Source organism: Xiphias gladius, chromosome 4 (assembly GCF_016859285.1).
Source record: "Xiphias gladius isolate SHS-SW01 ecotype Sanya breed wild chromosome 4, ASM1685928v1, whole genome shotgun sequence".
Classification (NCBI taxonomy): domain Eukaryota; kingdom Metazoa; phylum Chordata; class Actinopteri; order Istiophoriformes; family Xiphiidae; genus Xiphias; species Xiphias gladius.
Genome location: NC_053403.1, coordinates 21,324,342 through 21,352,061, shown reverse-complemented (window position 1 = coordinate 21,352,061; position 27,720 = coordinate 21,324,342). Strand labels below are relative to the sequence as shown.

The 27,720-nt window shown below is 37.2% G+C and overlaps 1 protein-coding gene across 1 annotated transcript in view; it reads right to left on the bottom strand.

The window, feature by feature from the left end:
- Positions 1 to 26,121, bottom strand: part of opn5 (opsin 5) — a 62,326-nt gene extending 36,205 nt beyond the window's left edge. Inside the window, exons 1-3 of the mRNA XM_040125761.1 lie at positions 25,871 to 26,121; positions 19,611 to 19,696; positions 19,215 to 19,361 (exon numbers count right to left, since the gene is read on the bottom strand). Coding sequence (XP_039981695.1) covers positions 19,215 to 19,347 — 133 coding nt within the window. The 5' untranslated portion in view covers positions 19,348 to 19,361; positions 19,611 to 19,696; positions 25,871 to 26,121. The remainder of the gene's footprint in view (positions 1 to 19,214; positions 19,362 to 19,610; positions 19,697 to 25,870) is intronic.
- Between the last annotated feature and the right edge of the window lie 1,599 nt (positions 26,122 to 27,720).

The window sequence follows — 27,720 nt, the reverse complement described above, 5'->3', positions numbered from 1 at the left end:
TTATTTCCCCAAATTAGCTGGATCTGCCAACTCTGACAGACCTATTATTAAAAATAACATCAATTTCAAGTCTATGAATATTTAAGTTATAGTTAGTTAGGTTTTTTTCTCAATGCATTTATTGTTTACTGTAACCGTAAATGAGATGATAAAACAATATCACAACTTTTGTGATGTTCCATCCCAAGGACCTCAATCACGTTCAACTTGAGGGGCACATGCTCTTTTTCATTTTCTTGCCCTCAGTATATAACCCCTCCTAAAAAGAAGGGGATGGACATAAAGAGACAAGAGTTTCACTGTATTAGTACGAACTGTAGCTACATGTTGAGAATGTGAGGTGTCTATACTAAAGAATCAAAACTACTGGCTGGTAGAGCAACTAACCTTGAGTGACTGCTTTTTGAATTTACATTAATTTATGATTTTATGTAAGTACTAGTATGGCGGAAGATAGCGATTATAGCCAACAGTGCAAGGTCAATTCTTAACAGGCCTTAATTTTGTTGGGGCCAAAAGGTAGGCATACAGTACATGGTAGTAATGCTACAGTTTATAGTCTGTGTAGTGTGATAATGTACTAAAAATAATGTCGAAATACACTGGACTTACTTTTCCATTCCCAAACAAAGTGCAGCGTTGTTTCTTTTGGCTGAATAAGCACATCTGCCCAGTCAATTCTGAACAAAGTTTAACTGTAACCTGCAAATCGTCTGAAGGCAGCTGGAGATCGCAGCAAAAAGCAAATGCATGCCTGAATTTGTCTGTTGTGCAGGTTTCAATAGAAGTGAATGGGAAATGAAGCAAATATTCGGAGGACGGAAATGTAATGCAACTAGGCATAATTTTATTAACTGCGAGAAGCAGGCAAGAGAGCAGTCAAACAGAAATCTGCCACTATAATATACCTCTCCAATGAATTTACACAACTACTAGGCCAATAGAATTTGTGGGACCCCTGAGTGATGTAAATATAGTATATATGGTAAATAAAGAGGCAAGTTCTTATTTAGATATGAGATGGGATATGAGATAGACAGTTCTTCCTCTTGACCTTCTTACATGCCCCATATTGCCCACCAATTGTCCTAGTTGTTCACAGTATATGCAGAGATGACAGGTCATTTGGGGCAAGTGGGGCAAAGTAGAATAAAAAAGTGCAATTTTAGTGGTACTAAGTAACCTAAACAGATAATTCTGTATTAATTTATGATTAAAAAAAACTTGATTGCTGCTGTAATTTATCATAACTGTACAATTTAAGGTCAGTAATAGGAAGGTTTAAAAATGGTATTTTTAATTGCACTTAGCTCAAGAGGCTACTATGTGGGGATAGTCCCATGCTCGCAAACTCAAGTGCCCATTGTCTGTGGGAGAACAACAATGCGTGTGCCCAAAAGCCTTTAGCAATTAATAAACATGTAAGCACCATAACAGCAAATTGAGATTAGGTAGGTGCTCAGTCAGATTATCACCTATATTAAACAGTGTGAAAAATGTGAAATACAGCATTATGTAAAATTGTAAAATTGTGTAATTTTCTGGTTTTGCATCTGTCCAAAGTAGTTGTTGACCCACCATTTTTACATTTTAAAATGCCACTGAGTGTTAGGTACTGTTGATTTTGGAGCATTTCTCTATGTAAATAAGACTGATAATGCATGAGCACAGTCTTAAAGAACTAAATGGGATTCATTACTGTTGATCGTGCACAGCTGTGACTACATTGTGTGTACGTCAACTTGATGAATTCCAATTTTCTTACATCTACTACTAGACCTGGGGTGTTTGGAGTAGAGAATGTAAAACCATGCATGAACATATACACAATATTATTCAGGAACAGAAAGCAGCACAACCTACAGCGATTATTGTAAAATATACAGAGCAAGCTTAAATATACACTCAGTCGTCTTCATCTTTTCTATTGTATCTTACACATGTATGCAATAATTACAAACAAGTTTATTATTACAAACAACAATTAACTTTTCAGTCATAATGCTGCTGCCCTGTCAACTGTTTTCTACTCAGCCTGTTTAACCTGCACAAATTATGCAAACACTTCTGAATAAACCTGATTCATTCCAATTATTTATGAGGGCAGTTGAAATAAATTGACAAACTAAATTAATAAATTGCACAATGAGCGTACTGTACATCTCCTCATTTCCATTAACTCATATGATGTACTGTATCAGGAAAAGAAATAATAGCAAATATAGGCTATCAGCCAAAATTGGGCTGTTGGAGCACTCCTACATGGAACCATGTGGTAAAGTGGTTAAAAAAAATGGAAAACCATGCATCATGCTGCCTCTCCCTCGGTCCAGATGTTTCTCTCCTCATATTTAATGGAGCTACTCTCTTATTTCAGGAAGGTTCCCCGCCACACATATTTGAAGTTCTGCCTCTTAACTGGAATGGACTTACAATATAAGTCAAACATCTTATATACGTCATGATTTATTTATTAATTTTAGTATTTAATGGGAGATTGACAGCATCAGTAGTAAAGCAGGCGTTTTTATGGCCCAATTTGTTAAAGAGGGAGCTGAGCGAAAAGACAAAGCTTTTGATTTACCAGTTGACCCCCCTTCTGACCCTCGTTTATTGTCGTGAGCTTTGGGTAGTGACCAAAAGAATGAGATTGTCAATAAAAGCGGCTGAAATAGGTTTCGTCTGCAGGGTGCCTGTGCTCCTTTTCGTCGAAAGGAGCCAGTTTAGGTGCTTTGGGAATCTGACTAGGATGCCTCCTGGGCAACATCCATCAGAGGTCTTCTGGGCCATCCAGCTGGTAGGAGACCCCAGGGTAGACCCAGAACACGCTGGAGAGATTATATATCTCATGTGGACTAGGAACACCTCGGGATCCCCCAGGAGGAGTTTGAAAACATTGTTTGCTTAACCTGCTGCCACCGCAACCATTTTTCGGATAAGCAGCAGAAAATAGATGGATGGGTGGATGATTTATTTGCTAAGTTTGTTACCATTGCACTTTGTCACATTTTACCTTAGTTACTACACCAACATTTCCCCCTCAACAACGTTTTTGCAGTTTTTTCAAATTTACAGCCAATTTCCAGAACTATTATGCACAAACTGAGAACACACATAAAAACAGATGGATTGAATTGCACTTAGTGAGAGCAGATTAAAACTTTTTTTGAGCACAATCATGTCCCCCTACATGGATGTTGCCTGCATAATTGGAATGAATGATATCTCAGCTAAGGTACAACAGGTAAAATCTAATATGGTTTTTATCGTATATTTTTTTTATAATTTCATATAACAGCAAAGCTGTATTATTTGAAAAATGTATTCATATTGTTTTAGTGTATTTCCTAACATGGGGTGACATTATAGAATCTACTGTATAAAGCAGAAGATTCCAAGTTCTTCATGGAGAAGTGTGCTGCAGCCCACTGATATTTCAACATCATTGCTGTGTTTGCAATACTGTACAGTATGTGCAAGATACAGCACTGTAAAACAATTTAGTTTGATGGGGCTGATAGGATAATTTCATGCAGTTTAGTCAAAATACATATAAAAAGTGGTGCTCTTTTCTGAATCTCTCTTATCCAATATGTCATCATAACTTCTACTTTGTGTCTTTGAGTGTTGTAAAACAGTTACGTTTCTTCTCTCACTCTCTCCTACAGAAGGAGTAGTCTTTCTTCTTTAAAAAGTATTTGCAAGCTGTGATATCTGCCATAGGGACGTTACTAAGTGCTAACATAGTAGGGTGCCCAAACATTTTAACATGTCAAAAATTAACAGAATATCTAATTTGCCCAGGATTTTTGCATTATAATGTATGTTATCTGAAGCAATGTGTATAATTCAGAATATAGCAGTTGATGACTTTTAGTAAGATTCCAAGTGCAACAAGTTACACTACTTGTTCATGTTAATTGCTACAAAAGATATTAAAGATTTGACACAAAATCAAATTTATTAAATGCTATATGCTTTTGCAGACCTGTATATAAATGAGGAAATGTGATCGCCTAGAGTTGCTCTTAATAGTTACTCCTAAGTTTCGGCACATCATTGGTGAATGTACATTGGAACATAAATAAACTAAATGTCAGTCAATAGAGTACATACTTCGCCAAGGCCTGGAAATGTTAAGTAGAGTGATAAAAAAATTCATGGATCCGCTCCTTTTACTTGATCCACACCAAAATTGAAGGGGTTCTTCCTACTCCACCATGTGTGGTGCAAATCAGTAAAGTAATCATGATGACAAACAAACAAACCAACAAACAGGCAGGTGAAAACATGACCTCTTTGGTGGAGGTAACTAAGACCAACAAACAAATATGTCAATGTACATGGGAGATTTTCACAACAAAACCCATCAGTAACGCCACCTACCTCTGACCGCACCTACCTGATTACTAAACAAAATGTAAAATATAAATAATGACATAAAGATATAACAACAATAACAATAACAATAATAATAAGATGTTTAAAAATCTGAGGGAAAAACTCAGTGCCCAAACAAAAGCATACAATTAACCTGAGTATTGTATAAGGTATAAAGTAAAACTGCATCATCAAACACTATGAAGACATCATTAAAAATATTTGGTTATGGCGACAGTCAGAGTAGACACTGATCCAGAAGGAGTGTGGACAGGCTCTGAAAGGCTCTGACAGTGTGTTAGCTGAAGAGTGCTAACAGGACAGGTATGGATTTTACCATCTAATCCATCAAAATTGTTTTGAAAATGGCTGACCAAAACTCTTTGAGCTTTGAGCAGGACCAAAACATATATAGAAGAGATGTGGGGTCAGTAGAGCAACAGACACAGATTGGGTTGATATGTTGGAAAATGTCTGACAAATGAGCATTGCACAAGTATGCAATGTTGGTTAATTTTCTAATAAAACTGAGGCATGTGTAGGAGTAAGAGTAATTAACCCTTTTCCAGGCACCAGACCACCATTCTTTGTTCAGCTCTAATCCAATCTCTGACTCCAATTTAGTCTTTTTTTATCTTAGTCTTTAATTTTAATAAAATGTCCAAGGTTACTGAACAAAAGAAATACAAAAAACAAAACTTGCATAAAAGTGAAATAATACAAACACAAATTATACATCAGCCACAATTATTGGTACCCTTCACTAATATTTGGTTGCAGAGTCTTAGCAACAATGACAGCCTCTAAACATTTCTTGTAGCCATCAGGAAGCTTCTTTCACCTATCTGCTGGTAGTTTTTACCACCTTTCCATTGGCGTGCGTTCAAGTCTTAAGTTCGAAGGAATCCTTTTTGCAATGGCAGATTTCAACTCGCATCAAAGGTTTTCAGTCAGGACTCATTGCTGGTCAGTTTAAAACAGGCCATCTTTTCCTTTTCAACCATTATTTTGTGCTGCTGGATGTGTGCTTTGGGTCTTTACCCTGCTAAGAAACCCAAGACCTTCGCCTCAAACCTAGTTTTCTGACACTGGGTAACAAATTTCTTAAGCACTGCATTCCCAAAGAGCTCTACTTTGGTTTAATCTGTCCATACAACATTATTCCAGAAAGACTGTACCTTATCTATGAGTTTTTGCAAACATTGGTCATGCCTTTTTGTGCCTTTCTTTCAATACTGGTTATGAAACAACTTGTCCTTCGCTCGTGAAGCACTACTTGGTTTAGTGTGCGGCTTATGTTACAGGCTGAAACCTCCACTCTAGATTGCTCCAGATCAGCCTGAATCTCTTTGGTCTTGTGTGGTGTTTTTTCAACAATCCACATCAACCTTCGCAGACTTCTCTCATTGAGTTTCTTTTTAGCGTCACGTCCTTGAAGTGTCTTTACACTTTTATGACTGTGTAACGTCTTGATAACATTACAAACTGTTGAAACAAGGATTTCAAGATCTTTGCTGATTGTCTTGTAGCCTTTGGAATTGCTATGTTTTTTGATAATAACATTTCTGATACTCTCAGACAGTTCTCTTGTCTTCATCATTGTGAAAAAGAAACATTTTTTTTCTTTACTTGCTGTTCAGTAATTTTGGACTTCTTATTAAATATTCTGATATTTGAAAAATTGTTAATTTGTATTTATTGTCTGAAGATATTCTAAATTCTTAACTTAAAATTCATGCGTTTCAATAATGTCAACCAGGACTAGGATTCCAAAATACCAATAAGTTTTGGGAGAGTAAAGCCGGGTTAAGATTTTATGAATGGCAGAACTGGCAGACCATAGCAGCACATAAAACCCAGCTAAGCCAGCCCACTGGCAGATCTATCTATATTCTGTAAAAGTGATTCCATATTAAAAAAGAAAAGGTACACACTGAAACGTACAAAAATTTCCAGAAAGCATTCATTTCCAAACACAGAGCCCTGCCAGTCAGAGATAGTGGGAGACTACTCCAGCGTTGAAAATCTGCTTTCATGCCTGGAATTAGTGGAAACAGACTGGCTTCATATGTTTAGGTCACTGAACAGGTGGAATCAATACCAAGGTATTCAATGCCTGTGCGATTTAGCCAAAATGGAACATCCGATTATTTATCTGTGAGACTTGCTTGTTAATAGGGAAAAAGTCATTTTTTTCTGAAAATTCAGTTTGTGGCCAGAGAATGAGCCAAAGTCTTCCAGAATGGATACTGCATTATGAACTACTACAGGGTGACAGACTACAGGTTAGCCACATATAATGAGACCCCGTGTTCTACCCCAAATCAGACAATATCATTGAGCCTGGGGAGATGAATATAGCAGTTTAATCAAAAAAACAGCAAATTCCTAAATCTGAATTTAATGAGCATTGTGAACAAGCAGTCCCACTCAGTGTGGTCAAAAGCTTTTCCTGCGTCTATAGACACTATGACCTCTGAATCGCAAGACGTCCTAGATTTGTGTATGACATTTAAAAGATGAAAAAATGTAAGAACATGAGCAGTGGCCTTTATCTTCAGATATAATCACAGGAAGAATGGTTTCTAATCATCTAGCGAGAACTTTTGCTAGGATTTTATGCTCATTACAAATTAAATTTAGGGTATGTAAGATTCACAATGATTGGGACCGTTTCTATTTTCAAAAGAAGGGAGACAGCCTTGTCTCATGGATTCATTAAACATACTGAGAAGAGGAACAAGTTTGTTGCAAATTTCCTATATAAAATTCTAGGCCTTGATCAACCTCTTAATTGATTTACAAGCAGGCAGCTACATTTATCACTGTACTCATAAAACAAGTTGTGGTTTTTAAGAAGCAGATCCTCAGTGTTTTTTGTGAGCATTTTTGGTGGATGGTAGATTGAATTTGGATTGCAAGTGGAGTCTAAAGAGGGATTTGAAACTAGCTAGTGGAGAAAGAAATAACTTCACCCCAAAAGAAATGACTTAAAAGTCTCCCACCACAATGAATTGGAAATTAACTCTGTTTTGTTAGTATCAAAAAAGAAGTTAACAGAATAAGAAATCTTTTCACAAAAGTTTTCATGAGCAAACAATAAAGATATAAACTGCCACTAAGGGCAATCTATTGAATACAAGGTAAAAACAATACTCATTTGAACAGGGGTGCGGTCTGAAATTACTATAGGTAGGTAGGTAGTCAGTAGTCTAGCAAATTCCTATTGATTAAATAATCAATTCGCAAATAAGTACAGTGGACATTGGAAAAGAAAAAGAAAGATTTCAGGAAAGTATTTAAAAACATCGAGAGGTCTATGTAACAATTATCTTAAGATTATCCATAAAAAAAAAAAAAAAAGAACCAAGCCACTTTAGAAGAACCAAAACTGGAACCAAACCAAAAGAACCAAAACTTTAGCTGTTTTGGGGCTGGATCTATTCGGAGCAGGATTTATAACTATGTTCAAATCGTCGCCAAGTATAAGTTTATGTGTATTTATTACGAATGGAAGACAAGACAAACACAATCAGAAATCAAATGGACCATGAATAATGAATGTCCTGATGAAAACCATACCACAGAAAAAAGATAATGTATGACAAAAATGGGTATGACAAAAAAAGCAAGTAAAAAAAGGAAAGGACAGGCAAGATAAAAGCAACGGGCAATGCATACACTCTTAAAACAACTCGGATTGTAGCTCAAACCACAAGAAAAAAAGGAAAATCATGTTGCTCTATGAGCTCTTATATATTGCAATACAAAAACTTAACTAATAAGTGAGGTGCAGAAACTTGAGAAAATAATTTAGTAAATAAAAACAAATGATAAAATATAGCCACAAGAAGCAATGATCGGGATACAAGTGGATTGGAATTGGGAGCAATTTACACACAGTAAACCCAGGAACTTCAGATTTAGCATTAAGACCAGGTGGAATAAGGCAGAGGCAGGGTTTGAATCCTCAACCAAAGGACTGAGAGACAAAAAGCATTCCACTGAGCTATTTGGGAAGGCATGTTCCACAGCAAATTTGGACACCAAATTCACCCATTCAAATTGCTGAATTGTCAAGGCTTTAAGCAATGTAAACATATCTTAAAGATAATAAGCCATTCACTTTAAGAAAATGTCTGTGACATTTTGCAGCGTTGTTCATATGCAAAGCTCAGACCTAGCATCCAAACACGTTCCTTTCTGTTTTTAATCACTTAAGTCAATTTTGATTTATGATCATTTATGTAAAATTGAACATAAAGACATGTTTAAAAATGTATAATTTCCGAACGGATTAACATATCAGAATTTCTTTAACAACTTAAGATCAGGTAAGTCTGAAGATGATCCTGCCAAGCCATTTTCGAGATAATTGTGCAGGCATAAACTTGATTATTACAGCAAAAAACTTGGGAACAATTAGTGTCATTTTTTGTGTCTGAGTAATGGGTGGAATTTGCTGCAAAAACACTAAAATAATAATGATAACTTGATTAAGCTTGATCAAACATTTGGCAAAATAGAAAATGCTGTAGATACAGTACCAATTACAGTCAGACACTGAATGTCAGTGCAGAGTCATAGTTTGACATATCTGAACACCATCTGAGCATGTGATATCTAGTATCCATAGAATGTCTATGTCTATTTTGGTAGCATTTGAATGAAGACGTATAGATATACAGTGGCATGAAAAATTTTCGGTATCCTGGCCAAAATGTTTTACTGTGAATAGTTAACCGAGTAAAAGATTAATTGATTTCTAAAAGGAATAAAGTTAAAGATGACACATTTCTTTAATATTTTCAGCAAGATTACTTTTTTATTTCCTTGTTTTACAGTTTCAAAATACCAAAAAAGAAAAATGGCCCAAAACAAAGTTTTGGGCACCCTGCATCGTCAGTACTTAGTAACACCCCCTTTGGCAAATATCAGCTTGTAAAAGCTTTTTGTAGACAGCTTAGAGTCTTGCAATTCTTGTTTGAGGGATTTTCGGCCATTTTTCCTCGCAAAAGGCTTCTAGTTCTGTGAGATTCTTGGGCCATCTTGCATGTACTGCTCTTTTTCAAAGATTTTCAATGATGTATAGGTCATGGGACTGTGAGGGCCATGGGAAAACCTTCAGCTTGCACCTCTTGAGGGAGTCCATTGTGGATTTAGAGATGTGTTTAGGATCATTATCCTGTAGTAGAAGCCATCCACTTTTCATCTTCAGCTTTTTTAGACAGTGTGATGTTGCTTCCAGAATTTGCTGGTATTTAAATGAATCCATTCTTTCCTCTACAAGTGAAATGTTCCTCGTGCCACTGGCTGCAACACAAGATCAAAGCATGATCGGTCCACCCCGGGCTTAACATTTGGAGAGGTGTTCTTTTCATAAAATTCTACACCATTTTTTCTCCAATTATACTGTAAAAAACTCTACTGTAACTTCATCAGTCCATAGGACTGGTTTCCAAAATGCCTCAGGCTTGTTTAGATTTTTCTCTGCAAACTTCTGACGCAAAATTTTGTGTTGAGGGTGCAGGAAAGGTTTTTTGCTGATGACTCTTCCATGAAGGTCACATTTGTCTGTATTTGTGCATCTTCCTGAAGGTCTTTTGCAGTCAAACAGCAATTCTCTTGGAAAGTTTCTCTTCCAGACCTCAAGTTGACCTCCACTTTTCCTGTTAACTGTCATTGTTTAATTACATTACAAACTGAGGAAATGGCTACCTGAAAAAGCTTTGCTATCTTCTTATAGACTTCTCCTGCTTTGTGGGCATCAATTATTTTAAATTTCAGAGTGCTAGTCAGCTGTTTAGAGAAACAATCAGCCCATGGCTGATTGTTTGGACAAGGTTTGAGGAATCCGAATATTTATAAAGCTTTGAACTTTACATAACTTGGCCTTTCCTAACAATGATTTTGAACAAGCCATAGTCTTAACAAGATAATTAAGTACTGAGACCTTGCTAAAAGTTATCTGAGAGCCCAAATCTCTTGGGGTGCATGTGTGGCCCCCAGCCCCATCGTATGGGACTTGTTTTCTACTTTTCACTCTAAAATTGTACGAAACAAAAATAATACGATAATCTTGTGTAAAATGTTGAAAAGAATGTTTCATCTTTAACTTTGTGCCTGGAGATCAGTTCATCTTCTACTCACCTAACTATTCAAAGTAAAAGAAAATTTGACCAGCGTTGCCCAACGTTTTATATGCCACTGTAGATGTTAACTGATCTTGCATATTTGAAAAATATAGCGACAGACATCTGAATTGACCATAGGTTGCAATGAGGCAAACTTTTGTAAGGATTTAGTGGATGCGCTGAAAAAATTTCAGCTCAGGTGATTTTTTCACTTTTTTTAAGTTTAGAATGTGAAATGTGTATAAATTTAGATTTTTTGTAATAAACCACACTCACTTAAATCAATTATTACCAAATTTTATGCATTGACTGAGTAATGAGCCTGGCCCATGCAAAACAAAATTGATAGAAGTCCATGTAGCCAATTACAAGATATAAACTTTTCACATTTGTGAAGCCCCCTAGTTGTAAAATATCTGAAGATTTCATGGCAAAGCTCAGACCTAGCATCCAAACATGTGTACCAAGTTTGGTTGCAATCACTATAGCCAATTCAGATTTATGAGCATTTCTATAAAATTGAACATAAAGACACGTTTAAAAATGTATAATTTCAAACTGGATTGATGTATCAAAATTTCCTTAACAACTTAATATCAGGTAAGTCTGAAGATGATCCTGACCAACCATTGTGATGTTCAGCGTTTTCAGAGGTTTTTGAAATAATGGAGAAATGTTGTTTTTTAGAGCAGAAGACCAATGGAGAAAAGATTTATATGAAGCAAAAGATTAAAATGGGGAAATAATTTTGACTCTAGGCCAAGCCATTTGAGGTAATTGTGAACATGTAAACTTGATTAATAAGTCGTTACCTTGGGAACTATTAGTGCCATCTTTTGTGCCTGAGTAGCCCGTTGAATTCGCAAACCTTCCAGCCAATTTTGGTGTTTCTAGGTCTTGCACTTTTTGTTGCACAAACATTTTTAGTGGAGAGAAAGAAGAATGTAAAAAAAATGATAGGGTTCCTGCAGCTTTGCTGCTTGGATCCTTAATAATAATAAGGAGAATAATGAGAACAAAAACAATAGGGTTCCCACAGCTTTGCTGCTTGGAGACCCTAATATTAGTGGTAAATTAGTAATTCTGCAAATCAAAAGGTCAGTCTTAATCTCTACATATAGGTGGCAAGCATGTGCCCTTAAAATAATTTCAAACATTCTGGGTTAAAACCCACCCTCACCCAAGTCCTCAAAATGACGGCCGAAAAATGCCTGGGTATTCTTGGGGCTGGGGTGGTGAAGACCAAAGCGAATGCTCTTACAGAAAGCTGCTTTTATGCTGTTGAACTCCACACGCAAAAACTAGTACTGAGTTGGCAGCACAAGTTTGGCGCCAACTCAGGGCAGTCATGGCGGCCAACTCAGTGGCTGCCAAAAGTCATTTCCTCTGGTCGTCTCCCAAAGGCCCATTCTTTATTTTAATAACAGTGAAAACAAATGATGGCTCTAGCCTTGGATTTTCCAGTAGTGTCAGTCGATACTCCCCAGTCTGGGCACTCGGTCCAAGTGGAAGGCAGGGGAAACGTTTTCTGACAAAAGACCTCCAAGAAGTGTGTAGTCATAATCTGCACTACCCTCAAGTTAGACCTCCATGCAAGATTCTCCAGGTTGTCTAATTTCCGTGAGCTTCTTTTAAAGAAAGGCAAGTAAATGATGAACTGTTCTGTGGTTTTGTGCATGGGGTCATTTCTGAAGAACTCATACTGTCTATCCCATTTTACTTTTTTCCAGTTGCTAATTACATTCCTTTTCCTAGAATTAACTTATATTGTACAATCTCTTACCCACCCAAGACACTGAGTTTAGTGCTACTTCCAATTGTGTGAAAATATGATTGTGTTTACTTTAATCACTTAATGACTTTAGTTGTCTGAGTGCATGTAATTACCCACCCATAGGGTGCCTGCCTACTCAGATAATGTACATCATGAAAGTTAAATTACACCCATTACATCATTCAAGGTGAACACTAACCAACAGCATGGACTAACAGATAAAGAACTATTTCATGCAATGTATCCCTATTCATAAGATATCTGCACTTCTGTTACTGTTTTTTGCATGATGCATAGGCTGAGTTGCTGCAGATCATCCACCAACTAGGGTGGCCCTGAGAACTCAACGCTCTGGAACTGAAGAAAACTCATGCAAATACAAACATAAAAGCAAATGAAGAAAACACCTTCACCAATTTGACAACACATGGGGGCATGTAGAAAAAAAAAACACAGTGAGAAAACACAACCAAATACAGACATGCTGCAAAGTAACAGAACAATAAAAAAAAACAAAAAAAAACTCTGCAAAACTAGAAAACACAACCAAATACCGAAATGTTCTACAACAACAGAAATCACAACCAAATATAGAAATGTCTGCAATAATATCCGAGTCATGCATTCAGAATTTTAAAAACAAAAACAATGTGCATTTTCCAATACCACTAGAAGATAGACAACTTCATCAGCAACAAATAGTGTGTCCCAGGTGTGTCCAGAGGGGTTAATCACTTTTTAATGTCCCCTGAAAACGTCAGCAGTGTGTTTCTGTATTTGATTGCGCTGTGTGTACTGTATTTGGTTGTGTTTTCCCTTATTGGAGTGAATTTCTGCATTTGGTTGTGTTTTCACTTTGTAGCATTCTATTTTTTTTTTTTTTTTGGTGCTAAATGCTGCGCATGGGTTTGAAGATGTTTTTCTTCATTTGTTTGTGTATTGTCTATCTCACCTCAACTGAGTACAGTGAAAGCAACAGAAACTGCCAGTATTTTAAATACTGTATGTTAGGTATGAAGCAGAGGTATGAGGCAGAGATGTGCAAGCCGGCCTGCAGGTCCCACGAGACTCACAGCAGATGTTATTGGAACAGTTTTTTTTCTTTTTTTTTCTTTTAAACCACCAAGTAAAGGCACGGACATAATAATGTGCAGTCATTGTGCAGGTAGGACAGGCTTTGTCTATTAACCAAACAGCTATTTTTCAACAGTTTGCAACGGAAACAGCATATATTGGACTTTTTACAGAGCCTTTGTCTTTTAACCATTGCTTCATTTATCGTATTTTATACCACATCAGCACCACATGTGTATTGTTTACTGTGCTATTGCCCTCATCAGCCACACAAACAAAAACAATAACTGTACATGGAGCCTTTTCTTAGACTAATAATTGGAAGTTTAATTCAGTTTTTGTGAGTTACAGTTTTTAAGTAATTTTGCCCTATATTATAAAGCAGACATTAGAGAGCTGAGAGGAAATGAGGGGAGAGAGATAAAGGATAATTTCAACAATGAGACACTGCAATGCCAGGCCACAAGTATGCCCACACAGAATTTTTGTCACGTAAATGCTAATCTTCTTTAGCATGTACTAATTTTCCTAATATGGTAACTGCCTTATTTGGTTTTATATGTTTTAAGTTTCTGGGTATAACTTTAAATTTGTTGCAACGTTAAAAAGTCAGACTGTGTGAAATGTGATTATAATTTTTTTGTTTTTGTTTACCTACACAATAATGTCTGTGTGATTTGTCACTTGTCATTGCATTGATAAGTGATGAAGCATATTGACTACAGTGATCTTGGAAGGCAATTCAAGACATGCATATAATCTCTCTCTCTCTCTGCATGTTTAACCTTGCTGCTGTGGTCTTTATATCAATCTGACAACATTCAGCTCAGACTTGTACTGTGTTGAAAGTGTTACCAGGTCTGAACTAGCATGACTACAGATTAACGTAAAGAGGTGCATGTCTTGAAGGGGCAAAAGATGTTGTCATGGGAAGATGCACCACTCTCTCTTCCACTCCTTGCAATTTAGGAATGCTCTTTATCACTTTTCCACACAGATCATCTGTCTCAGAGATTTGTAATAGACTGTTAGTTTAATTCATCTTTACAAAGTTGTGTTAAATCCGTTTTTCTATACTTTAGTTTAGCAAATTACAGACAGTGGCTGCAACTAAATGAACACCTCAGAACCATGCAACCCCCCTGTTCCTATTAATATGGTGTTAGCTAAGAGTTGCTTATTTACACATCCAACAGACAAGGAGCTACATGAGCATTCATTTGGAATCATGCTTCACCTGACAAATCCAATTTCAATATTCATTCTACTTTTGGCTCTGTTTTGCTTTCCACCAACCCCTGAGAAAAATATCTGTCTTTTGCTGCTAAATGCTCTGCTATGTTAATTGTTTCTGTCTGCTGTTTGGCGGGGGGGCAGGTAGTTTACAGCTTTTCAGAGCTTTTTCACTGAAAACAGTTTTGTGCTGTTGGAAGTTATTTTAATAAGTATGCTGATTGGAGAGGTGCGATTGAACCGAAACAGCAAAACAATTAGCTTAAAGAAGCTAAAACTCCATTGACCTAATGCAACTGCAGAGTTGGTGATTATCCTCCATGGGTTTGTCACTACAAGTGACCCCTTTCACATTACATATAGTCATTTAACAATGACTATATAATAATATAATAATAATGATTATAGCAGCTTTAAGTAATTGTTGTTTTCAATGGGCTTTATATCCTTGGCTTCTTTGATTTAGCCCTTCGTTTGTTTAATTCACAACTCCAAAACAACAACAGTTTTTAACAGTTCATCACTTTTCTTATCACTGTCGATTATATTATGACTGAGTTGTCCTACATTATACCCATACAACAGTCCTTCGCAACTTCTTTATTCTTCTATCCCTGTTTTTGTGTGAAGCCGTTATGTTCCCAAGAAATTATTGCCTGTGTTTCCATTAAGGCACCAACCAGGGTTGCTGGGAGACTTATGAGTGATTTATGCATTTGAAGCCGCTAAGGCTGTATACTGCAGCAATTTAACCATTTACCATGCCTCATGTTTATACACACAATACTGTTGCCTATCACTGTTTTTAACGATGGTAGCTATATTGTATCAGACTAAACAAACAGACATCCAGTATGCTACATTACATATAATACTGTTTATACTACAGAACCTCCTTAGTTGATTTAATTGAGCATCTCATCCTGTCTTATCTAAAACGCTGTCAAACCACCGGTATGACAGCAGACTGTATCGCTATGCCATTATATTTTAAAGAGGCATACAGTGTATTTCCTTCCTCTCTCGCCCTTCAAATTAAAAACAGACAGAGGAGCCTTACAGTATAATGTAGATTGATCTGGGTGTAGGCGGAAGGAAAGAAACCTTTACTACAGTGACATCTCACTTGTAAACACCACGCACTAACACTGTAATATATTTAAGGATTTTACGTTTTAATTTGAAGAAACTATATGCAAGAGATATATTAGAACCTGGTACATGTTGGAAATATATCCAACGAAATTTGAAAAAAGCTATTATCTTAAAAAGATCTCTTGCTAGCTGGGCACCTTAACCAAACACTCCTGGCCGAAATCCACCTTTACAGTTTGAAGAATTCCCATTGAATGATGTATGTCATTTGACTACAGAGGAAGAGCTCATCGATTGCAAGTTTGTAGATTTATGGTCATAAATTAGCAAGTAATCCCAACTGGGGTTTAATTCACATTCAGACTTTGGTTTGCGAACAACTGCCAAGTTAAGGTTTTTTGTCCCAAAACCCTTATCCAGTTTCGAGTTTCACACTAGTGTTTTGAGATTTAATAACTTAACCCAAACATTCATACTCACTGAGAGTAATAAACATTTTCTGGAAAAACCATTAAACTGTGAATAGATAAAATGAAAAGGCAGAATTGTCTGTTCTGGATAATCCATTAAATTAAACACCTATAATCAAGTTAATAAATAGATGTCCATTTTTATGATGCAAATATTCCAACGCATATTAGAATATATACATTAATATCAATTAACAGATGCAACCTGTCTCTCCAAATAGCATAGAGTAATGGACAGATTATGGATTCAAACATGTAAAAGGCCCCCCATCCACATAAGACGCTCTGACTACTTTTGTAGTTGTTTTGCCTCACTTTGTGGTTGTTTTGCTTCACTTTGAGTTCATTTTGTATCATGCCCCTGGGGCTGTACCTGGTACGCCGGTTTAGTAATCCAACCATGTTACAAACAAGCCAACTACTTGTCACTGTCTGCGTCGGGTAGAATGGACCACGGGGTGGCCAATCAGATTCCAAGGGGAGTGTCAGTGGCAAGTGGCAAGCAGAAATATTAAAGGAAGAGCTACGGCATAAGAAGTATGAAAAAACATCTTACATTATAAATTTCTATCATTGCATCACCTAATCCTTCAATCCCGCTACAGTATTAAATCCCACACAAACTAAAAAATTCATATTATTGGTAAATAGAATCATTACAAAGGGGTCAGCCTTTTTTTCCTCACAGATCATACTAATGAACGAGAATCACAGTCATCAAATTTGCAATGTCAACCGCATGATGTATTTAGCATAGATCCAAATGCAGATGTGAGTCACTGTTCCTATTAAAACACTAGGGAGTTGAGCAGTCTTTTTGTGACTGAAGCTCCTGTCATCCATGCCCCAACAATAAATCTTTTTTCAAATTACTTAGATCTTTTCCCCTTGCCATCTTGATACAAAATCAGAATCAATTGGGCCTGGTCAGCAGTTTTATACATGGAACACAGCATGATTGGATGTTAATTTTTTAATTGTACCATGCAGTGCACCTGTGTGGAAACATCTGCATTTTTTATTATTCTCCACTCATTTATTTAGATTTTTCCTTAGTGTCACCCATCTGTATCTTGACTAACTATCAAATCTATTGGTGGCATTCTTTATCCAGTTTTCATTATAGCCTCTCTCTCAGAATCTGTGTATCAAATCAGAACTTTGTTGTGTATAGAAGACATCCAAACTCCAGATGCGGAGTGTTCTGTTAAACTGACTAATCAGAAGACTTCTCTGTAGAGGAGTAGGATGGTAGCCACATCCATGTAACAGTCTGTTTCTGTCCTTAGGTCTCCTATACACATCTGTCGTTATCTTGCCTTTGTGTTTAATTATCAAGATATAAGGAAACTTTATTTGGGAAAAGCCATAATAGGAATAGCTCTCAGGTGTTCACTACTTGCATTACTGAACTGTTAGAACTCCAAAAGTTTATTTTCTGTCTCTAAGCAAAGCACAAATATATCATCAATATACCTGCACCAATTACCAGTGTATGAGAAAAGAAGATTATGTGAGGCATTCATGTGTGCCGTTCTCCAAGAAACCTACAAATAACTTGCCATAATTACGAGCCATAGTCCTGCTTATTGTGGTCTCTTTTTTTTTAGATATAGGCTTTCTTTGTACATGAAATTATTTTTTGTTGAGACCAATTTCATTAGTTCTTTAATACAAGTTTAACTTTTAAGATGCTAATCAATCAGTCAATCAATTGTGTCTTTTGTATGCGAAGGAAGACACAAGACATTAGGTTGTATAAAGGAATTGACAAGGTGGACATTTTTTTCAGTGAGTGAGCCTATGCCTGCAATAATTGGTCTGCCTGGTGGACAAACCTTTGACACTGGCTTGGTACATCTGTCATCTCTGTCTTGGAACGGTTCGTCTTCTAAAAAAGATGAAGACGATGTGGTTCTCGGGTGCGTGTCTGAGTCAGTATCAAAAGACATAAGGCCTTGTTGATTTTTGGAGTTTATTCCCTCTTTTTTCTGTGAAGACAAAGGACTTCTCCTGGAATTGACCCACTGGAAGCGGAAGTCTTATGTGTCTCTTTCAATATCTTTTCTTTATTAATGGCTTTAATCTCTGACTCAAGTTTCTCTTTGTATTTTTTACATTCCAAATATACACATGTTCATGACTCTTTTTTTTGTAGTCGGTCCATCTTCCCTCGCATTTCCTAAATGTGCTTACAAAAACTGTTGAGGGCTGATCGGTCATGTCTTGAATCAGCAAAACCATCAGATCAAATTAACAAATGAACATTTATTCATGATTTTACACCATTTGTCACAGATTGCAGGGTTATTGAGCCCGATTATAGGTGATTTCTTAACCCTGAGGCCTCGATGGATTCTCTTGTTCTACATATAATAACTATTTATTTATTTATTTATTGAATTTATTGAGGGGTGGTCGATGATGACAATTTTTAATTGTTGACACCTTTAGTTGATGAGTGCCAGATTGTTTGTTTTAAGACACACTTGCCTTCCTCGGGCTTCAGGCAGTTGCTTTCTGGCTTGACCAGAAATCTATTGCAGATTGTCCCTGTTTTGAGAGACACATACTCTATATACAATTAAACATTTGTGAATACTGTTTTTGCCTGAGGAAGATCCGATTTATCAAAACATTTGCACATCTATAGACAATAACATACTGTGCACAACAGAGTACAGACTCTACCTCTTCTATTTTGCCTAGGAACTATTGTATGCTTCCTTTGCAGTTAGCCAAAGTAAAACAAAGCCTTAAACACAGCTGCCTGTGTGTCATGTAAAACAACATCTGTAAAGTTCAACCAACTAACGTGAAAAAAGTGAACTGAACTGCTTCTTCATAAAATGTTGTGTTTTCTAATATCAATGCACAAGAGTAAGTTCAGGCATTTATTGCATGCGAGACTCCTATTATCTTTTTCTTTATCCTCCTTAAAACATTGGCATCCACTCTGATTGCAGCAACACTTGACATCAGTTTCAGTGAAAACATCAAATAAACATTTATTAAGAGATGAGGAGGGAGTATTTTTCACAATGAGAGACTGACCTATGATACAGATGTAAAAGGCTGCAACGATATCCGCCTCTCTGGAGAGTCTCGAGGTGAAAGGATCACCATGGAGCAGATAATGTGGGACATATGAGGGGTGCGGCAACGTCTCATTCTCCATCACTGCCATCAGTGGGGAATGTCCTGTAAAGTGGAGGAAAAGGCTGAAAATATTAAGCTGTTTCCTCAAAATGAAAACAGTTCACACACACACACACACACACACACACACACACACACGCACACACACACACACACACATATAGAGTTATCAAGTAAACAGGACACAGAGCTGCATAAATATACCTATACATGCAGTGTATGAAATGCAAACACATACATGCAGGCTTACAAAAATGCATGAGTCAATATCCACAAACACATTTCACAAACCTGCATGCTCTATATCATGATGTCCCCAAAGCCAGCAATCAGAAACAGATGTCACAGGTGTCAACAAGAGATAGCCTTGCGTCACTCTAAGAGAGAGGGGAAACCAGAAAAACATTTTGTAGCTTTCCTGACTTATGAGATGATGAGTTTGAGAACATGTTCATAGATTTAGGTTTGACTCAGTTCATGTTGGCTCACTGTCATAGTTTACTGGGACACTTGAACAGTACCGAACCATTGCTGATGCTAGTAGTAACACCTGTGTTTTTCCTGCTATTACAATCAAAATTGCTGCTATGAAGGCCCATAATCCACTTGCTGAACATAACATGGGACATATAAAATCTTAAACCTATAATACAGAACAAATTGAAGAGCCAGTGTTAGCACTGGTAGCTAGTTCTCTATATTAAAAATGTGGCAGAACTAACTAACCAGCTAACATTAGCTGCTGCCATTCTCTTCACTATGATGCTTAAAGTGGCAATCTCACAGATTTCAGTCCTAGGGTAGTAAGAGCAAATGCTGGTTAATACTACAGGTCACAGAATTCTGGGGTCAGCAACACCAATTATTGTCATTGTGATAAAGAAGTCAGGTAGTAATTGACCTTTTTCTATGTGTCTGTGAGAAATCGTGATCTGATTTTATGCTGCACATAGCATGAGGAGTTGGTAACCTCGCTGAGAAGTTGAAGGTGTGCATCTGTTCGCCTGCAGCTCTTAATCTGCTCCTTCTTGTTCCAAAATGCTGAAAATGATCATTGTTTTGTTTTTTAGATGAATTTTTGATGAACGACAGTCGTAAGTGACACCACTGACACCACACTGAATTTCCTGTGAGTACTTCATCAAAAGTCAAATCGTGTTTCACAAGTTAAATACTTTTAATCTGAAACTACAGCAGTAGTCTATGTAATACAGCATTTTTTCTTGAAATGTTGCCACAGACACCCAGTTCTTAATACTGCAAATATATAAATATTGCAATACTTTCATCACTGGCTCAGTCACTATTGTGTTATCTCAACAATAAACCAAGCTCACAACAAATGTCTACCTCATTAGCCAGTTAGGTAGATTGCATAACAAGGCTGCACATGCTAAGTAAATAAAAGAAGATGTTAACTATGTTCTGTGTCTGTTTATTTACAGCAGCAGCTAGATAGTGGATTCTGAATTACTTCGACATTGTTGTTGCTCTAACTAACAGGTACTACTGGCGTAATCTGGTAGCAGTTGAGCATACTTGCTTAAGAGGCAGGGGACAAGGTTGCCTCAAAGGTGAGTGGGCGATGACAACAACACTGTCAAAACTTCCATTATGAAATAAAAACAGACTTTTGAAAAAAAGCATTTTGAAATACAAATGTCTACAATCAAATAAAAAGTCCTATAAAACTCTGTTATTATGAAAATAAGAATGATGAAATAACATTCCATAATTGAGTTTTTATTAACTTCTTAAAAATTTCCCAAATTATTGTTTAATTTATATATTTCAAACATTTATTAATGTGGTTATTTATTTTAAAATGTTTAATTGTTGTTTATTAAATAAATTCTATTTATTTAATAAACCAATTAACAGTAAGTTGAAAGGCATTATCTGGGATCTGCAGAGTTGGCTGGCATTTCTCTGTCGGTTTGTCGCTATGAGTGACACTTTTCAAAATAGTCATTTGATCTTCATAAAAAAAATACTGACTTTAGCCACTTTAAATTGATGCAAAAAAGACTGGCATTTCGATAAGATGTAGTAAGTGTTAACTGAAACATCAGTTTTTCTAGGTCTTTAGCCAGTGTTTGAAATAAAGGGGTCTTAGACACCCTGATAAATCTATTAGCTCAGATTCTATTACAGGGCAAGTCAGGTCAGGATTCTAACATTGATGGTTCGGGTCAGTTCCAGAATTTATTAAAAATTGTTTTGGATAATAAGTCAGTTGCAGTACTGAGTTTTGCTTTTGCAGAATTTAAATAATTGTGTCTCCACACAATTATTTAAATTTAAATTAATGTGTTGCTGTTGTAAACCAATTTGGTTTGGAAATGAAGCGCATGGCATGGAACACCCTAACCATCAGAGTACTTTGCACATCATCAACTGATTTACAGTAATTAAAAGTATGTGTTTTATAACAGTTAACTTCTTGGTTTAAATAAAAGGTGACCTATAAAGTAACTAGTAACATTATCTGGTAATTTTCTTCAAATATAAGTTTGCATCAATAGTTTTAGGTGATTTCTTCCCAATGATGTACAAAACATTTTATGCACATTGAAGAAAGGGGGTACAGGAAGTTCTTGAGGAGCATAATGAAAGGAACAGACACAATAACATGGGATGAGACTGTTCTCCTGTGAAAGAGGACTCCATGGGTTGTCTATGCAAGCAGCTTATTATGAACCATAGTTGCATTGGGGGGAGGGATGGGTCCAAAAAATACAGGTCTCAAACAGATTTTCAATGTTATTTCTTTTATCCATGATCATTCCACTAACTTTAACCATGTGTTTAATATTGTAATCATGATGACGAAAGTCCTGTAACTTAAGTTCTTATTTAACCCAAACCACGATCTTTTCCTAAAGAACTGTGACCATTCCACAACCTTGATCACATGTTTATTATTGTTACCATGACAACAAAGGTCCAGTACGCCTGCTGCTGGTACGGTCCTCTGGATCGTATCCGAACTATACGGTCATTTAAACTGGAGTACTTCTTGGCCAGGATCTCCTATCAGGGCATCCTGGCTGCTTACTCATGGGTACATTATTCATGAAAGTTCTGTTATGAAATTGATGTAAATAGTGGCAATCCAGCAGTGCAAAACACCCAACCTTCAGTGTCAGCATTGTGATTGTTGTAACCTTAATCAAACTGATATTAGAGAAAAGCTTTATTCAAGTAAAATGGAGGACCCTGATTCATTTATTGATCAACATGGTCCTTAAGATACTAAGAACAGGTGTTTTATTGGCTTATTTCAATATAGACTGAAGGTCAGCATTCGGCTTTATGAGTATGTTTGGTATAGAGAAAAACTAGGGGTAACACAATGAAAGACCGGAAAACATCCACCAAGCAAGGTTGTAAAAAGAAAAGTGAAAAAGGAAAAGGATAAAAGAGTAGCATTAGACCACAGGATTCTTAGGACGTGTTAACCAAGTTTGCCAGGACTAAAACCAACAACTACTGAAACTCATATGTTTTGTTGGTTACGCCTAAACATTTTTTATAAAGCCTGGTGGAAGCAAGTGAGGGATCATGCTTTGTTCCTTACGTCTTAGTGGAGGCCTGTGTTATGCCTTACACCTGGCTGGTGATTCTGTGTGAATCAGAGGCAGCACATGGCTGTTTACACCCTCCATGAGTCAACAGTGAGATTTAGCAGCAAAAACAACTGTACAACAGATGATAAACTGGACAAGAAACAGATGAAAGTAGCTAATTGAATTATTAATGGTACCTGTTTTATTTAAAGGTACATTTCAGTCTGTTATTGTACATAATTGTACTTTTGAAGATATAAATGGTATGGATAAAAACCTACTGTTGAGTGTAATTACCCTATGATAAGCCTACTTCCTCCCACTACTTCCTGCAGGAGAATGCACACATACTACAGTACACACATACCCATATTTTAACATTACTTGTGGAACAAACAAGGAAATACCACAAAATACAACCGCAAGCAGAAATTTGTGGGTTCTAACCTTTTTGCACTCAACAAAGGGAAACAGCTCATATGCCCAACATTAAAGTCATAAGCATTAACAAGCAGGTTTCAGGTTTGACGAAGCCGAGCAAAGGCACTTCAGCTAGTTTAATTCTGTTTAAAGAAGGAGTCAGACCAATGACAAACTCTTTATGTCATTACAATGTATGCAGCATTTCAATAATTGCGCCGAAAAGTTCCAGCATTTTTTCCCCCTTCATCGGATGTGAATGAATATCAGTCTGTTTGTTCGGGAGATAGCACATGATGTCCCCAGTGAGTATAATCAGGATTGCTCCAAGGCATCTTGAGTTATAAGCAAATATGTAATAGGCCACGCCCACTTCCACCGATCAATATGGCACTTCAGATTTGGGTTAATACTTGCCCGCAGAGCATGCACACCAATTTTGGTGACAGTGAAATGCTTTGGTAAACCTATTCCCAATTCCAGACTGACGACCAAGATTTATGATGATTAAAGAAATGGTCAATCAGTCATGGCCAATATTCACCAAGGCAGCCATGTTTTTCGACTGATCTGGTTCAGAAATGTGTATGTCAGTCCCCCAAGGCAGTATACCAAATTTGGTTGTGATAAAGTAAAAATCCAGAATTATTAATAATTAATATTAAATTATTAATACTTAGATTATCATTAAATATTATTATAATTATATTCATTATACTGGTTTTCAGTTTATAAAAAGTAGTAAAAAATCCATCATGGTGGAATTTTATGATCCAAGAGGCTTTTTCGTAGAGCCCTTTGAGCTGAACCTGTTTATTAAATTAGAAGTCAATCGGATTTAAGGAGTGAGAGGCGTGGCCTTTTCAAAAGTTGCATTTTTGGGCCTTAATTACATCACCACCATCTGGTCGGTTGGGCTCATATTTCTTGGGAAACACTTGCACATCATTTCCAGTTATTGGGTCAAGTTTCATTGTTTTCGCTCATTCCAGCTCACTGCAATTTGAGCTGTGACAGAAGAAAAATAATAAGAAAAAGAAGAAGGGGAAGAAGAAGAAGAATAGTAATAATAATAATAATAATAATAATAATAGTAATAATAGGCTGGCACAAACACAATCAGGTTCTAACCCTTCGGTGTTAGAGATCTAGTAAATAAAGCAGCATGCGGCAGTTTGCGGGTTCTAGCCTTTTTTTGCACTCAATAGAAGGAAGTAGCTCTGTTGTACAAAATTAACGCTGCAAGCAACTGCCATATAGTTATTGCACTGAGGAGCTCATTGATGAAAAAAATCTACTTCAGTGCTGTTTATTAATATTTTCTCCTAAAAAAATTCGCAAAAGTTAATACTTTTACCAAAGACAAGCTTATGAAAAGAGAAAATGGGTAATGCAATTAACTGTGCTATTATGATGATAAGCTGTTTTTTCTCCATTCCCTATTCCCCAATAATATTAAATTCTCATGTTAGTGAATTTACAATCAGATATGGGCAGCATTTCTCTTACATGTATTCTAAATAAGTACTGCAATTACCTTTTATTATCATTTATTTGTCAATGCTTAATTTGTATGACGATACTTCAAAGAACAGCAATTGTTTGTTTTTAATATAATCAAAATATGTTCATTCTGATTATCCCTAATGTACAAGAAACTGTTATAAATAAATTTAATGAAAAAGTAAGAATAAAGGCTTTTTTTTTTGCTACACTAGATGGAAGAACCCATCTAATCACCAAGCTCCTCTTTGCTAGATTTAATACAGTCAGAATATCAAAGTGAAGTCGGTCCACTCCGCCGAAATTTCTGAAGTACAACCAGAGTTATGAACCAATATGTAATATGCCATGCACACAAATGCATTAATAATTGCACATTGAAATTGCTGCTATTGTCATAACCCTTTATCGGTTGTTAACTATGTATGTACAGGAGATAGACAGGAGATAAACCGAGTTTAATCAGGATTGTTATATGGGCTATTTCCTACTAAGCCCCTAAGATTTATGAACGATGGATCATGGTGGCCTTTGTTGTCCAAGAGGCTTTTTTGTAGAGTACACTGAGTTGTAGATAATTTGTAGATTATTTACATTATAGCACCACCATTGGCCCAATTTATGTGATGAATTTGCATATCATTTCTAGTTATGGAGCCAAGTTTCATGTCTCTAGGTAGTATCATCTCACAGCAAATTGAGCAAAGGCACAATATGGCAGATAATAATGAGGGTTGTGTTTGTCTGCCAGAGGCTGTGTCACAAATCGGCTTTTAAGCCATCATTTTATGATACACTTTTGAGATCCTTGTTGTTCTTCTTACCTACATGTTTTAACTGGGTAAAGGATTTTAGTCATTGCGCATTCATATCTGGAGTGAATCTGGAGTGTGTGTACGCTGCATACGAATTACAGTAGTAACTAGCTTAGCCTGTTTGTTTTTTTTTTAGCCTGGTGGCTAGGCTAGTCCTTCGCTATTACTAAGGTTTTTCAAGTTATCTTACTCTCAGATTTTACAGTTATGGCAACTCTAGAAAGCAAACAAAAAGATTGCTGACCTTAAGGAGGATATTCAACAGCTCTCTGATGAATTGCAGAAGGAAGACTCTCTTCTGACCAGGTTCATGGACATGGGTTCTGGGCAGTCCAAACAGATTGCTGATCTCAGAGCAGCCATCCAGGACCGTTTTGTGGGACACTTTCACTTGTCCACAGCTCTCCTCCAGCTCTACACCGAACCATCAGTCGACCTGGGGACGAAGTGGTGATCTGCGGTCACAAGAGACACTCATACGGTGCTGCCTCAACACCTCACCTAAGCCTCTCCAACCACTAGGTGACCCTGTCGGATGACACTCCGGTCCACCCAGCTAATGCTCCTGCAGTTCCGACTCATCCTGATCTGGACCCCTCTCCGAATTTGTCACCTGATGACACTGCAGCTTCTTCACCAGTGATGGCTAGCAGTGTTCGGATGGCAGGCCATTCCAGTGTGAAACCAAATCAAAGGCCCACATGCTGGGTAAGGACCTCCTCTGCTTGTCCTAAGATGTTAAAAGAGGCCATAATCAGACGCTTTGGAGGTCTTCCTTGCCCTTGGCCGGCAGGGAAATCCTCTTTCAAAGATGATGTCGATGGATTACCACAACACTCGCCTGCTCAGACACCCCGTCCTCTGCGACTTCAACTCACAGTGTAGAAACATATCCTGCAGTCTCCTGCCACCAACACCCAGAGCTGCATCCATCTCCTCATCCCCTCTTCTCCCCTACCACATTAATAGTTGGAGATTCCATCAACTGGTACATCAGCTTCTTCGACGCAGCCACACACTGCTTCCCCGAAGCTATAGTCCCGACATCCTGGACAAGTTCCCACACTATTCCCACACTGGCCCGTGGTGCAGGGCGCTTCAGCAGAATCCTCAGCCTCCACATCTGGCTCCACTCCGCCTGCAGAGCTCACAACATAGGTTTTTATTGACAATTTTAATCTGTTTTGGAATCGTTTCTCCATCTTCAGAACTGACAGAGTCCACCCCAACAGGCTAGGTAGCCAAATGCTAGCGCCTAACTTGCAACACACTATACAGTCATCTCCATGTACCTGAGTGTTTACAATCCACACTCCCTACATGTCTATGTGTCTCATGATCTTGACTTCTTGTTAATAACTGATACCTTATTGAAGTGAGGAAACAACACAGCTTTGACTGAATTGTGTCTCACGGACTGTGACTCTATCAGTGTGCCCAGAATGTCCAGTCGAGATGGAGGCCTAGCTGCCGTCTTTACCAAACAAGTCATTAATAATCCATGGACATTGGTCATTTCAACACCTCTGAGGCGCATATCCTCAGGATGGGATTGAATAATCGTCTTTTTCTCTGTGCTGAATTACTACTCACCTGGCCCAAATTATGGCTTTCTAACTGAGTTGCTGAGTTTTTATCTTCTGTGGTTTTTAAACTTGACAAAGTTATTGTTCATTAGAACTAATGAACTAGAAGTTCGTTTTACTTACATGAAGGAACAACTTTCATCTTAAATCAGAAAGTGAAAGAGGCAAGTCCTTCCTATTTTCCCAACTTGATTTACTGTAATAATAAAAATGCTAGAGTTTTGTTTAGCACAATCAGTAGATTGGTGAACCCTGCCCCTCCACATTCTGGTTATTGGAAATGATGACTGTGAAATGTTTCTATCTTTCTTTGCAGGTAGGGTCACCGAAATAAGGTCTAAGATAAAGCCTTGCTGTACCCCTGTGGTTGACTGTGCTGCCCATTTTTCTTTATTGAGGCAGTTTAGCCCAATTTCTTTGGAAGAACTCACAGCCCCGTCTCCCTCTTCTAGTCCCCTTGACATTGTTCCAACCTCTTGTTTAAAAGAATATTTTTGGCTCCTTAGTC